The following is a 15,768-nucleotide window of genomic DNA, read 5'->3' as shown; positions in this document are numbered from 1 at the left end:
TGCAACCATATCCCACTTAACTTTTCCATTGCACATTCTCAATTGTTTGCTCTCGTGGATGGCATCGTTACAGCTTTGCTGCTGGAGAGCGATCCCCGTGGAGCAGAGTGCTGCGGGCAGATCTCCCAGGGAGCTTTCCAACCCCGCAAGGAAGAACTGCTGGCTGCTGCTGACAGGGGAGGCTTTTTAAAGATGATGTGCTAAATTCAATTGTTGTTGCTGAGGTTGTGCCATTGCGATCTTATCACACTGAGAAACACACATGGAAGAGATTTAGGCAAATATAGACAAAGAAACAAGAACAAAACATCTGATCTAAAACTACAGTTATTAGAAAGAGTCCTCCAACACCTTGTCTCTTGACAAATACTGAGCCGGCAGTGCTGTCCTCTGCTATACTAGCTGGCAGTCAGGCAGTCCCCCTCCTCTGCAGAGCTTACTTTCTAAATAGGCAAGACAAAGGGTGTCTTTTTAGGCCATCACTGGAAACTCCTAATTCAAGTGATTATTTATACAACCAGCAGTCTCCTGAGAGCAGCGGTACTCTAGATCCACCTTTCTTTTGGTTTTATGATGGCACAGACTATGCCACTTTGAAACTGAATGAGGTACTCCCATATTTTTAACTGGAACTCTATCATAAAATTTTATTCCTGGCTTCCATTACTCAGTCAGGAGCATTTCTTACAGCACTGGGCCACCTTCCAGGCATAACATCTACCAAAGGCATCAAGTATGTCCTAGTTTTTCTCAGAATGCAGCCCAGAGCAAAATGACTATAATATAGCAAGTGCAGAAATCTAACCGCCAAGAGAAAATTATTGCAAACAACAAGTAAAACCACTCAGCATAACACCTTTCAGAACCGGCAGTGCGATGCAATTCTACCAGGGCAACGCGTGGTTGGGAGCAGCCCCAATATTCACAATACTCAGTGTTGCTAGATCAGCATCTTGTTTTTTCCCACTCGCAAGTATGAACCTGAGTATCAGCCCTCCCAGCCTGCACACTGAGGAGAGCACCCGCTGACAGACATGGGGTTTCCTTAGCACTAGGTGCTCGAAGGAAGAGGACAGTCTAGTGCAGCCATACGAGTTCTGAAAGGCAGCACCTAAAACCAGCAATACATTATCTACTGACCTACACTGCAGAAGACAAGCATAGTGAAGATGTTTTAGGGTATACCTCCCTAGTATCGAAATCAGTGGCCTGTGCACAACCATAACAAGCACCTCTTGTCTAAAACACATATAGAGTGTGGTTAGGACTAAATTTTCAAGCACGATCAACACTCCTACCAACGTAGGACCATCCACTCCAGAGAACCTTCCATCAGCCTGCAATAATCACCACCTACAAGGGAAGGAAAAAAAGACAGAAACAGTTGCACTAATGCATATAAACACATAAGGACCATGGAGATAAAAATATTCATGGGTTGTTTCTGACCCACCACTCACATCCCTCTCAGATGCACTGCTGTCTGGGAATGCTCAAAATCACCAAGAGGTGCTTTCACTGTAATCTAACAGGCTTCCAATCCCTACTTTAGATGGAAGAAAGATGCACTGAACAGCTCATCATTCCTCCAAGCAAGGAGAAATAGACTTCTTCACTCCAATCCAAAAGCCCCTTCTCTTCCTACGGACACCAAAACTTCCTTCCTTCCTGCTCCACTACTAACCAAACTCTAGTTACTACCTACTCATGCTCAGTCCCCCCCCACTAATTAAAATTACTAATTAAAGGCAACATCATGGTCTCAACATCCCTCAGAAAGAGAGGAACTTTGAAGTCTAAAACAGGGAGTGACCCTAATGGTGTAAGAAAACAGAGAAACAGTACTGAGTACCTTAGACCACTGCAGTTTGCGTGTCATACATCTGCATTCATCCTCTTCGTACTCGTTCCCATGCTTCCTTCAGAACAACAACAAGGGATGTTTTTTCACGTGTTAGACACAGGGTTCAGACCTTCAGATGCCTATTCAGGTGTAAAATCACATCATACTCTCGATTTTATGTTAAACCAGCTCATAACTACTGAACAACAGCCAGTGAATTGGCTACTGTTCAAAGAACTCATTGATCGAGGCCACACCCAATAAACACATAAACTATTAGTGCAAAGTTATTAGGTGTATGAATGGAGGATTAGGGAAGAAGGATGTTATTATAGTTAATGCATAAGATTAAGAGATGAGAGGTCTTTTTTTTTGTTAAAGAGATTCTCCCTGTGATGTTGGACAGGCTGCATGAAATCTCTTCATTTTCATTTCCCTCTGAGTAGAATGGGAATAATACCGTTTTTCTACTTGGCAGAGAGGTTTAGTTCACATCAGCCCTAGTGCTAGCAATCTCCACCGTCAGAATGTCTATAAAGCATGAGGAAACAGAAAAAACAGCCCAACCAGCCTCATCTGATTGACTGAGTTTTTCAACTCAAATGAATTGACTTTCATCCAACTTCCAAAACCCAAACCTACTACACACCATTAGGCTAAGATTAAGCATGAGAAATTACACTCTACAGAGTAATTTCCTTGAAAAGTTGGAAGCTCCCGAGAGCTAGACTTGGAATGAGAGCACCTTCTCAACCATAACCACACGGCTGCAACTGTGACAACCTAATCAATTTTGTGTAGCCTACACAGTGTCCCAGGAGTTACTGTGATCCCGGAGCAGGCTGTGCAACACCGCCCGTTCAGATGCTCCCTCTCTGAACTACAAGCCCATGCATGCAAGGTATGGTTTCAAGGTATTTAATTACTTTTACACAAATGAGACCTCGTGTCCCACAGGTAACCAAGTTTTAATCTGTTGTCCCTTTGAAGTAAGCTAGCGCGTCACATTCTTTTACAGCAAAATGAGATTTTCAGTTGCTACGCTTCTAGCGGCAGTGCTGGACTAAAGACAGTGCGTTCCCATGGAATAAGATGCTCTGTCTGCACTATATTTTAAAGTCTCTCTTGGTTTTCAGAAGGAGTTTTGACTCAGCACATACAACTCAGATGTGGCTGTAAGGACAATCCTTCAGCCTGGCCAAATGTAAACGGATAGAGGCTGGTGCGACATGGCCTCTGACGGGGTTGTTTGCAGCAGGGGCCAGACTGAGGTCTTGAAGGTCCTTCAGCTTGAGTGAAAGGGACCCAGCTGTCTCCACTAAAGCTGTGGTGGGATTGTAGGCTCGGTATGTGCTCAAAGAGGAAGATTGCATCTAGAGGGCATTGCATCTAGTGCTCCATTTATTAAATTATTGTGCTTCCTCCTACATGCTTTGCAAAGGGATGTAGCATGGAGTCGCTCTGCATCTTGAGCATGAGTCTGTACTTGGCTCTGACATGTTGCAGCTGGGCCTGCTACCCACCACTGTGAGAAATGGCTTTCCATTATAAAAATTCACTTCAGGCTTGGCATGCAAAGCCTCAGAGGAATTTTTAAAGGAGGCCTGTTTCTCCCACACATCCCCTGCATTAGCAGATTTATTATTATCATTATTATTCCTATTTAAGATTATAGACAAGTGGCTTTTAGAACATACAATGTGTGACTGCTTTGACTTTTAAAAATTGGCCAAGATGCTGTAGATGTTAAAAGCCACTGCTATATACCCAGAACATCTCCTTTCCCATTAGCATCAGCAACACCATGCAATCCTGCATAAAGTAAAAACACATGCCAGAATATTAATGATAATAGATTGCTAGGCTAAAGCTGCCAACATGCATTTTTGCGTGTAGATCAAGGAAGATAAAAAACAAAGGAAAAACATACAGAAAAAATGCTCTCAAAATAATCACTCTCCAAGCAGGAACTGCATATTAAATCAAAACCATGATAGATTTACTCACAGTCAAATTCTGCTCAAAATAGCGAGAGAGCCATAAACAAGTATCCAGGAGGACCATCAGCGTCCATGTACCACAGCTGTCATGGGTAAGCTGCTGCTGACGCCTGCCCCCAGCTTCCATCTTCACCTGCCACTCGAAGGTCCGAGATCTCTGTGGTTGCTGTAGAAGGAAGAGAAGTGATGCAGAATCTGCACCCTTGGCTTTGCCTTCACCAGCACTTTCATTGTCAGTACAGCTCCCTTCACAAACAAACTCAAAACCAGGTTTTGATGACAGTCTGATACTTGTGAGTGCTCTTGCTTTTAAAGCCACAGAAGAAACTGGAAAACAGAACAATCAGTCAAACCTCAGAGTTACACCAGAATTGAGAAAAGCTTGAATTAAGCCTGGAAAAAGACCACTTTTTCCATTTTTGCTAAATTCTACAATATCCAACTACAGCAAGCTTTAGAGGCGTACTCCTGCCCAGACCTGCAGTAGGATGGCGCCAGGACAGCACCGCAGCCTCCACACTCAAAATCTTCCTTGCTTCCCTAGCTTGGGAATGAGATGTCAAAAACGTTACCTGGCTAACCACAGGCCGTACGAGTCAGTGGAAGGGAATGGAAATCATCCACACACTTTCAAATACTTCAAGACACTTTCTCTGCAATCAAAGAGCTAAAATAAATAATAACTGGTGCAAGTGCTATGAATCTGCAAGACGTTAGAGAGAAATATTTTACAGGTCTCCTGCCCTTCCTTTCTTCCCTTCCCCTCCACCCCCCTTCTTTTTCTTCTCTTTGGCTAAATGCACATAAGATTTTCTTTGGGACATTGCTTCCTGCATCGCTTGTGAGCTCAAGTAACCCTGCTTGTGCAAGCGACCCCGCGCAGCCCACTGGGAAGCGGAGGCCGTGCCGTGACACTCGCCGTCTGGAAGCCTTCAGCGCTGCATCCGAGCGGGCTGACGTCACCTCTGACTAAGCAGCTCCCACCCAGAAATCTGACTCCGAGGAGCTAATTGTTCACAGCTACCATATGCGACTGCCTCTTGGGTCGAGTTCACTTTTACTGGATCTGTTTATGCTTTACTCCCCCAGCCGGATTCGGCGGAGACAGGCTGTGCTAGCAGCGCGTCCGGACAAAGAAAAGGAGCGAGCGCCTGTATTGGTACGAATCGCAGCGATCTGTACCTAGGCGCACGGAGATGGTTTCTGGTCCTTTCGCACAGAAGCACCTTTCCTGTCCTCCGGTCATCTTTGCTCTCAGGAGCCATCTCCTAGTATCTGCTCAGCAGTAGCCCCAGCCTATCTGCCAGGCTACCGCGTTTCACATGCCCCTGTGCCTCCAGCCCACACCGAGCCTGTGACAGCACGTTAATTATTGCAAACTAAAATCAGGAACGCCGGAATCGTGATTCTGGGTGTCACGGCCAAAATTTTAGCACAAGTACCTGTCTTAAGGCACTTTAAATCTGTAACACAAGTGATGGACTAGCAGGAGGGCTGAGCACAGAGCAGGCCCATTCGCTCTGGTCAAACGCTTCCCCCTCCCAAAAAACATGATACAAGGCACAAAAGAAACAGTCAGGCCATTAAGGAACCCTGCATCAAGCACACATCTCACTGCTGTTAGCAAACTGCAGAGTGAACGTAATCTCTTTGAGTTAGAGGCACCCTGAGACATTTATGGTTTTTGTGAAACACAGCGATTGCATATCAATGCCAGCGCTATGCAAGACAGGACTTGTCCGCAGCTTGGTTGCATGTCAAGCAGAGCAGGAGAGAGAAAGCGCTCAGTGTTGATTAATGCAGGCAAAGCCAACACTGACACAGGAAGAAATGAAACGTTGGGGAGGCATCTGGGCTGTCATCACTTGGAGCTTGCAAACACAACAGCAGTCATTACCAGACTACCAAACTTTTAAACGAGGGATCGTCTAAAACAATTGCTCAATCAGAACAGCTACAAGAAGTGAAAGTTCTGTCTTTCTCTAATGTAAAACCCTAGGCTTCACGTAGCACAACCCTTGCTTATATTGTTATGCCATGTACTATAGAACTGGGTAATGCAGTAATTCAAGCAGGCTGTTAAAGAATTAGAATTAAAGGCAGCCAAAACAGTTTCCACCTCTTGAAATCTAGTGTCATGCAGAGTTGCAGCAAAACTAACATTTGCAAAATTTCTCGTGACACAGGATGATTTTCCCATCTAAAAAGAGTATCTGGTGAACATCAGCACAAGGCATTTCTAAAATCAGATACTCCCTCCACGAAATCAAGTAGCTCTGAACTAAATCAAGATGAAAAAACGCAGTAAAATTTACAGCAAGCCTCTGATCACATCCCATCGTGTCTTGGCAGAACCCCTCATCTCTCAGCCTGGTGGCAAATCCACCAGGACCCCCGTGGCCATGGGAGCTGGGCGTGGGGGCTCCCGTGGGCCGTGCTGTGGGGCCAGGAGCAGAGCACGTTAGATGCCTGATCCACTGAGACAATTTTGGCAGTGCCAGAAATGACTTGATACTGATCTCCCGAGTGCTTAACTTACTTCTAGAAAGTTCATCTATGTTGTTAAACGCAGGTTTGTCTGGCAAGAAGGTACACGAACCCCCATAAGAACCATCTCACCCAAAGCTCACGGAAGTCCCCGGGACATCTGATATCAGCATTGCGAAACACTGTGTTAGGTATGCGGGACAGCGTTTCATACTTGTCATTTACCTCATCCCTCACCCCAGCCCAGCGGTCGTTGCTATTTGTGCTGCTCCTAATACGTGTGGTCACCCTCTGAAGATGTTTCAATCTAACGTGACCCACAAATGAGGGCAGGAGACGAACACAACCAAAATCTGCTTGTTTAGATCCACTGCCAGGCCAAAAACAAAATTTCCAGCTGCTAGGATGGCCAAATCATGTTCTGTTTGTACTAACTTCACTGCTGCAATTGCATTTTATGTGTTGTCCTGGGAGCTGCCTTGGATATAATCTTTTGTTTGTTTTAACTCAGAATCCCTGGGCAATTTCAAGCCAATTCTGGTACAGCAAAAACAAAAATACAAGAAACGCTTCTGCCCCAACAACATACCAACAAATTTTCAGATTCAGAGAGAAACGTGGGAATAACACAGCTGAGACATCGTGGCAGTTACCAGGCAGTGAACAGCCAACATGCTGCAATTCCGCTTGCAAAGCCAGGAGACTAGCAGGAGCCACCGCGGTGGGGCCGGCAGGCAGCCCTCCAGGAGCAGCAGCAGCTTAGCTGCTTCTGCAGTCCCAATCTCAGCGCACAGCCGAAGGAAACAACCAGCCGAACGAGGCAGAGCTGGAGGCGTTTGTGCCCCCGGGTCACCCAGCTGCAGAAGGAAGTGTCACGAGCCCCACGTGCCCGGGACGGCACGGTGCAGCGATCGCTGCCGGCGCCCCACCGGCAGTCGCAGGCACCGCGTCCCGGCCACGTCGGCCGTGACACATGCTCCCCGGGCTCCGGGGTCGGCAGCAGTAAGCGGGGCAGGGAAACCCTGCTCTCTGCGGCTCGGAGACTCCGGCGGCGGAGGGCGGAGGCTGCCCCACGCGGGGCCAAGGGCCGCCCTGGCCAGCGTGGCGCCGCGCAGACACCTTTGGTCGCCTGGGCCACGCGGGCGCTGCCGCCGCGACGCGAGCTGCCACCCTCAGAAGGCAGAAGAAGGGAGGAGGCGGCATGGCGGCCCCCGGCCAGGCGGCTGCCGCAGCCCTGCTGCAACACCTGGGGGGTCACAGCAGGGGAGGGCGGAAAAAACAATAAACCCGGGGCTTGATGGAGCAGGCCAGCAAGGTAAAAGCGAGCAATTCGCAGCAAGGCTTTCAGCAGCCTGGAAGCAGCGCATTTCACTCAATTTTAACCAAATCCTCTGGAAAAGGGGCTGGGGGCAGAGGAGGGGGCCGGGCTGCATGAGATGCGCTCCCAGCCGGGCGGCAGGACACCACGAGGACCAAACCCGAGCCAACGCAAGGAGTGAATTTCTCTTTTTTGCCTATATCGACGTGCTGACTACCAGCTGTACAAACAGGAGCTTCGTTTAGAGCAAGGGACTTTTCCTGCCACCAGTCAGTTGTCAGAGCACTTCAAATCCAATGCACGAGTTTGGGAAGCTGGGAATCAATTTTTTATCAAGTGTGACAGCTGAAAACGCTGCCCACTGCTGCCTACGCAGTGCCTCCCCGCGCCGCCTCCTCCCGAGGCTTTGTCTGATGCTGAGATGCAGCTCGAGATGATCCCAATTAAAGTGAGGTTGTCATAATTTCAGCTGCACAGGCGAGATGAGAAAACTAATGGTGTCACAGAGTGTCTGCAGGAACAAATTTACAAGCCTAATCGCCTCCCAGCACAGCCAGGCTGCCAGTGCCTGAAGGAGGGTGATACGGGAGCAGAAAGTGTTCAGCTCTCTCAAGGAATATTAATTCACAGTAACAGAAATCAGATCTGTCCTTGCCTGCAATCAACAGCAAAACTGAGGTCCTGAATGGGAATATTAATGCAAGTGCTCCATGGGAGGTGGAAACCTCTCAAAACCTCTTTCAAATAACGAGAATTAAACATTAGAAGAGCAGCGTAATGATTTGGTGTTCAGAGGAACAGAACAGCATTCAGAGGAGTCTGTTGAAAGAGGCTGAGAAATTCAACAGCGGTGTCGCTGCCTCCTGGTTGGTGACCACGACCAGAAGACCCGTGCGCTGACCCGACCTGACTCGCTGCTTTTTCTTCCAGACACCCTCCCGCACCTGGATGTGCTTCCTGTGTACTACGTAAAATACCTCATAACTGAATTTTTAATTCTGGGTTGATCAGGTGCATCTTCTACATTTAATGAAACCCACTACACGGGGACAGGAAAGAAACCACTTAGTGTTACACTTGTTATATATTATTGTTATATATAAATACTGTTACACTTCAGGGGAAGGGTGACGCCTCTGACACCTATTTTCAATGAGGTACTAAAGATTTGGGAACAGCTTCAGATATAGCACTGAAAATGAGCAGCTCTTCCTAAAAATAAAGGTCGTATTTGGCTGAAGGGGGCTTTAGAACAACAGACCGGATAGGCAACAGCGAGCCGAGACAGGGTTAAACAAACTGCACTGTGAGAAAATCCACTGAAAATGCAGCGCTCAGCTGAACGAGAGCGCATCCTCCTCCTCCTCCTCCTCCTCCTCCTCCTCCCACCAGCCTTCTCACCGCAGCGGCGGCTGCGGCACGCAGGTGATGTCGGTGTGTCCCACGGCGTCCTTGGAAAGGCCACGCCGCAGATGCTCCGCTTCGTGCAGCCCGTCTCCGTCGGCCGTGTCGCCGCGGGCTTGCTGCCCCCTCGCGTCGGCGTCCCGCACGCCGTGGCCCTGTCACCGCACTCGTGGGCCGGGAAAGCGACGCGCAGAGCCATCTGCGCGGGGTTCAGGGCAGGATCTGGCAAGGCGGCTCCCGCCTGCTCCGCGGCTGGCTTGGGTTTTTGCTTCCGCAGCGTCAGAGAGGTCCCCGGCCCCAGCAGCAGACACGGGCGGAGAGCAGCCGAGCTCCCCGCGCCGGGACAAGCCTCGCGGGCCCCGGCGGTCTGCGAGCACGGAGGCGGGAGAGCCGCCGCCAGGCCGCAAAGGCACCGCGCGAGGCTCAGCCCTGGCCCGCGCCTTTGGGCAAACCACGCGCTGTGAATCGGGACCCGCTGAGGCGGCGAGCCACCGCGACCCCCCGGCGAGGGCTGCCACGCGCCAGCTGGAGCTGCCGCAGCTTCTGCTTGCGGCACAGAAGATTCCTGGTTCGACCGCCCGGGCATCAGCCAGAGGGCAGCCGGTGGCGTTTGCAGCCCTGCCGACCGGGTTGCTGGGGGGAGGAGAAGAGATGAACACAAACCTGCAAAAGCTTGCATGGAGCGAGCGGCCCCCCCACATCGATCCAGCGCCACGGGCTGTCGCAGCTGGCCTGGACGCGCTCGGAGAGCGCCAACGAGAACCCAGAGGGTTAGACAGGCCCAAAATGGGAAAACAGGGCAATAATCATCGTCGTGTAAGCAGGCGCCGGATTGAGCCTTGACTGTTTGGAGGAAGGGGTGTTGCTCAGCCCTCAGACTCACCGTGCGGAGCTGCACTGCTGAGAAGTGCCCAGCCCGCTGCGGGTGCTGCACGTTAGCTGCTCTCCAAGGCAATGCCTGCCTGGCGACTGCCTCTGCTCGCTCGGCGTGTCTGTGCAGGCTGGCCTAAGCCCTGCGGAGCTCGCGGTGCCTGACTCTTCAAGACCCCCCTCCCTCTGCTGGGGAGTGCAGGGTGCCACCGTAGCAGGCAGTGGGCCTCCCCATCCCGCCCCAGCGGAGCTACTTGGTGCACACAGCTCTGTCCCCGCCTGGGACACAGAAAAGCAGGTCTAAGCTGCACTGAAGGCTACAATGAAAGAGTTGCGGAGCTACTCACCTATCTGTCTTTAAACAGGATAATGCGGGACCGGAACAGATTGCCTGGGGAAGCTGTGGAAATCACTGTCAAGAAGATCAGTAGGAACAGACTAGACAAACATCTATCAAGAGGAATTAGGTCAAGATAGGAGATGAAGAAGCTCAGCATATTGGAAACTTTCATCCACAGACACTGGAAAAAGGTATGCAAAATGTTTGCAGGATCATTTTTAAACTGCATGCACCAGGCATGCAAAAAAAACCCATTATGCTCCTCTTCCATCTTCCATAGATTTTTTTTCTTCCGAACTGGACGGGCGCAGCAGCTCTGGGCAGGGTGGCCTGTTGTTTAGGACTCTGTTAAATTTCCACAGACACAGCAAAACCCTGAGGTAGCCTGCCCAGGGAAAGCCCCCCTCAGAGAGGAGCAGCACAGGGCTCCTGACTCCCCAGGCAGGTGGGTCCCCCCTGTGGAAAGGGGGAGCACAGGGGAGCCGTGAATCACCTGCATGACTGAACAGCGAAGGGGGCCCAAGCAAGTGCACCGGTGCCTGTTGTCCGCGCTGGAAGACACAACTAAGCACGTGTCCACCTCACAGCCAGTAACCTGGGTAATCAAACGAGCTCGTGCGCGCTCGTGGCTCCCAGGCTAGGTCACGTCGTTCGCAGGAGGGAAGGAGCAGGAGTAGCAGGCGGCGCTGGATGGAGTCTCTGACAGCCTGCCCAGGAGGTGGGGGGCCTCGAACCGCTCACCTCACCTGCTGGGCCATGATTTGAACCCTGACCGGGCCAGGGATCCCCTGCCCACCCTGGAGCACCACCCAAGGCCTCCCGGGCTGTCCCGTTCGGCACACGCAGGGTACACAGGATACCAGATACGACATGCCGGGTGTCACTGCACGCCAGCAGCTGAGGCATGAGGCTTTGGTGCTACGTAGCATTTGCAAGAGGGAAGGGCATCGGGTATCCACAGCACGTGGGACAAAACGGGCCAAGCGAAGAACTCATGACCCCAAAACACCTTCTAATTTCTGCTGATGCCGAAGGGGGTGAGCCCCTGACGGGCACAGCGGAGGGGCAGGGGTGGAGAGGAGGAGGACACGGTGCCACCTTTGAGCAGGAGAGTGGCAGAGACCAGCTGAGCCTTTTGCCCCTCTCTCTCAGTCCAGACTTTCTTGCCTTCAGCCTCGTTTCAGCAGAAGTTTCCTGTTCTTCGTTATTACAGAGCAGGGAGAGAAAAATGAAGCCTAAGGGCCTTTGTGCTCCATAATTCACTCAGCAAGTGAGCTGTGGGGACACAACAGCTGAAGTCACGCCGCCGCCGCCGCGGGCCAGATCACCACCGATTTCTCCCTCTCACTTTATCCAGGCGAAGCAAAGGTCCCATTTCCCACCCGTTGGATTTGAACCATAAACCCTCCTTTACACAAATGGGAAAGAAAGCGATTCATAACGACCCGAGACAGATTCTTTGGTGCTTGGCTGTTGATGAAAAGGGAGAAGTCTATATATTTTTTAGCCTGTGAAATTTCTCCCAGTCAAACAGAATGATTTACGTTTTTCTACCCCTCAAAGCAGAAAGTTGATCTGCTGTAGCTTTTTTAGCAAAACTTCTTTGTTCCAAACATTTCAGTTATGTATCTTATATATTCTGTACACTCAGCAGATAAACTGTAAAAACAGCACATTAAGCTGCACCGCCTTGGTGTCTGAGACTACCATCAAAATGATAAAACATATTGAGAGAAGCCTGTATTTTTCCCTGACACCTACATGACAGATCTCCTTAATTAACTAGATAGTTTGCTGGCACAGAAAATGAATGGATTAGAAATAAATTGACTTTCTTTTGTTATTAATGTCTCCATTGTTTTCTTATACATCAGGTTAATGTAACATTACTGAAAGTGGGGATTAAAAGCCTCAGTCACTGGAAGGGGGCAGGGAGCGAAGGAGGCGCGCACGGAGCTCCCCCAGCTCGCCGAGCCGCCGCGAGGGAGGCGAATCCCGGCGGAGAGGGGCAGGCGCTCCGCCGGCACGAGGCAGCCAGGGCCACCAAGGCCCCGCTTGTGCCCAGCAAACCTGGTCCCCAAAGGCCCTGGAAACGCCTGAAGAAAGATGCCGTTTCTGGGCACAAGGCGGAGCTGGTGCATTGCCGGCGAGCGCGGCGGGGTCCCTGCCGGAGGCGCGGGGGTCCCGGCCCCCCAAGGCGGCCCCCTTCCCGCAGGATTCGGCGTGCCCGGTGGAGCTCCTCGGTGAGGACGGACCGGCTGAGGCACCGACGTGGGTACGCGCCGTATGCCTGTACGCCAGCGAGTACACGCGATGGCAACCTGCGGATGAATTTTAGGGCAGAGCTGCCACGTACCTGCGGGGCGAGCAGGACGAGGTTTGTCCCGTCTCCCTGTCAGAAGCTCACCGCGTGCTGGGATTTGCTGCACGGGGAACGTTTCTTCCTCACCAAACCGCCAGGGAAGCTGTCCGTCTCCTGGGCTTCAGCACAGAGGTGCAGCATTAACACCCACGAAAAATATCCTGTCTGAGCTAGAGAAAATATACCCCCATGTCAGATGCACCGCCGTGAGGCTGGAAGAGCTTGGCTGCAGTCACCCTACTGCCTCGAGATTTACCGACCTACTCAAGAAAGCTAAATCGGCCCAAAGTTCAGGGAAGAGAAAAATACATTCAGCGTTTGCTTCCCCCGAAGAACGGAGCTTGCCAAGGTCTCTTTAGCGCGCGAGGCCAGATTTACGGTGCTGCTGTTGGCTGCAGTAGACATACGCCAAGGACGACCTTGCCGGAGGTGGTGACCTCCGCCAGCGCCCCGCGGGCCGGCCGGCAGCAGGCTGTGCCCATGCCTCAGCATCGCGTCCCCCCCTGCCCAAAGCGCTCCGCTGCCCTCCTCCGCCCGCCGGCCGACCGGGCAGAAGGTGCCAGCGCCAGAACCGGGGCGAAAGGAGCGGAAGCAACAGCAGCAGCGCCTGTAACTTGGGTTACGGCGACCCCAGGGAGAGCTCTCCCGCTTCTCCCGACTCCCACGCTCAGCAGCCCCCGCCTGCCGCGCACTCCTCCATCCTGCCGCGCTTTTCACCTCCGGGCCAGGCTACGGCCCCCTGCTCCCCACACTGCCTGGCCCCCCTGAGAGCAGCCTTCCCTTCGGGCTGCGACTGCCCACCACAACCTCCTGCCGGCCACGGCCACGGCCACGGCCACGACCGCCTCCCTCCTTCACTCGTTTCTGTCCAGGGGAGCGGTCCGGTTGATCCCGCGGGTCCCGCTGAAGGCACTCCTCCGAGCGAGCTCCAGGGAGGGGCGGCAGGGGCTGTGCTACAGAGTCAGAAATTACAGCAGGCAGCGCAACTAAAAGAGCATTTTGGAAAGTTCGGTGGACAATTTGCTCAGTAGGTAGCCTGGAGGAGAGCAGATAATGCAGAATATAATGGAACGCTGTATTCCTTTTTTATATATATAATACAGTGTATATATATAAATAGATATAAAACTTGGAGATAGATTATACATAATGTATATAATATGTATTATATATGAAATACACAATATATTAAAAAAATCTATAAATAATTACGTATTTATAAAATACATATAACAGAATGCTATATATCCTGCTATATCCCCCTCACTGACAATGCTGCTACTGTCCTTGGTTCTGTAGTGGTTTTGGCCTTCATCTTTTTTTTACTTTTAAACAGAGAAAAATAAATATTCACTATGTTTATATTGGAAATGTCAGTCTGCCATTTTACCCACACTGTTTTGTTAATTGTCCCCGTTCACTCGGGCACTGCTGATTCCCTGCCGCGTATTTGTATCAGGCTGTTCTGCCTCGCCTCGGCCATGTCATCACCTTGGACCAAAAAACCCCAAAACTCAAACGCCAGTGAAGGTTTCCTTGGCTGACCGCAGCGAGCTTCAGACCCCCCCGGCCAGGGCCCACACGGGTGTTTGTGGGCGCGCTGGGACGCCAAACCGCGACCACCACCACGCCGCCAGGCACCGAGGTAGCTCCCTTGCACAAAGGCGCAGTAGCAGCTCAAGGTCCGCAGCACTGCTGCTCCCAAACTAACAGCTGCAGTCAGATTATAAATTAGTTACCGAGTCCAGTGAGGTTGCAACGCCACGGTCCCTCTGAGCGCAGCTTTTCAAAACTCCCCTCTTTGGTTTCCTACCGACGGCTGCTCGCTTTGCTTTGCTTTGCGGCATTAGTTCAGAAAGCGACGCCTTCCCCCACCCAGCCCCTTGCACCAGTGTTACCCCCCTCACTCACCCCCATCATGGGGTTTGCCAGTCCCGCCCAGGAGACCACCGCGCCTGCCATGGTTACCTCCCCTCTCACCCTCCTCCTCGCGCAGCGTTGAGGCACAGCACGTCACCTGGGGCTGCCGCGGCTTCCAATCCCCACCTGCCACCAGCCAGCGTGGGCCCTGCGCGCACCGGGGCCGTACCCAGCACCAGCACGGGGAGAGGAGGGGAGGAGGGCAGCAGGTCCTCTCGCACCCATCCGTGCACCCAGCGCTCTCCCTTGCACCACCCTCTTGCTTCCATCTCGCTGCCTGGCTGCCAGCCGGCATCTGCAACTCACGTGCGACGTACCAAAAGCCCTCTCCAGAGCGGACCTTCGGTCGCTGGCCTTGCACCGTAACGTACCTGCTGCGGCTGCTGCTCGGAGCGAGCGCTGCCTCCCATCTGCGCTCAAGCAGCGCCGAGCTGTCGGCTGGCATCTCCGGTCGGCTCCGGTGTGAACACGGGAACTGCAACGGGAACACGAGGCTCTGCCGACGTCGGGAGGTGCACAAAGCCGCTCGTGGGAAGCACAACGGCGCCTGAAGCATGGCGAAACGCAGCAAGCTGTCAGCTTGTACAAGAGGGGCTTCAATTATTCAGTGTAATACCATTAAATATGAATATAAGACTGGCTTGTCTCATACTAGTCCTTTTAAAAACCCGAAAGGATATTGCACACTGATTAAAGAAATGTCAAGTAAAGGTTGCAGAGATGCGGATAGTCTAGAAAAAATATGAAACATTGTCTTCTGTTACTGAATCCATCCTGTGGAAGGGGAGAAATGGGGCCCTTTCACCCCTACAGATGCATGCGTAGCACTGCGTTTTTACTAGGTGCATCCCATACTTAAAATGAATGGATTATATATTCATTGTTACAAGCGTAGTTTTGATGCAGTTTTGCTTTAGCTTTAATTCTTTGGTCTTCTAGGATATTTTATGGGCAGGTAAACCTCACATTTTCTTTTTTTTTTCTTCCCATCTCTATTCAGTGTTTTCCCCATGCTAGATACTGATCTGGTACCTGTGAAATGCCCTCTTTCTCTTAGATAAAAGGGAATATGGTAAATAGAGTCAAATTCAAGCAAATGGCATGAGAGAGTGGAGAAAGAGACCCTGAACTCTCTCTTTAAAGCCTTTTGTCCCAGGAATCCCATCTCTGACTTGGCTCCTAGGTTCAAGATTATCACATCCATTTACACTGCCAGGATTGTAA

At 51.3% G+C, this 15,768-nt stretch overlaps 1 protein-coding gene across 1 annotated transcript in view; it reads right to left on the bottom strand.

Moving 5' to 3' along the window:
- Window positions 1-1,327, bottom strand: part of SERPINE2 (serpin family E member 2) — a 90,562-nt gene extending 89,235 nt beyond the window's left edge. Inside the window, exon 1 of the mRNA XM_064516918.1 lies at window positions 1,299-1,327. Within this exon, the coding sequence (XP_064372988.1) occupies window positions 1,299-1,312 (14 nt within the window). The 5' untranslated portion in view covers window positions 1,313-1,327. The remainder of the gene's footprint in view (window positions 1-1,298) is intronic.
- Window positions 1,328-15,768: the final 14,441 nt, after the last annotated feature.

The sequence above is a fragment of the Dromaius novaehollandiae genome, chromosome 9, assembly GCF_036370855.1.
Source record: "Dromaius novaehollandiae isolate bDroNov1 chromosome 9, bDroNov1.hap1, whole genome shotgun sequence".
Lineage (NCBI taxonomy): Eukaryota > Metazoa > Chordata > Aves > Casuariiformes > Dromaiidae > Dromaius > Dromaius novaehollandiae.
The sequence above is the reverse complement of the archived record's forward strand: the minus strand, read 5'-3'. Positions and strand labels throughout refer to the sequence as shown.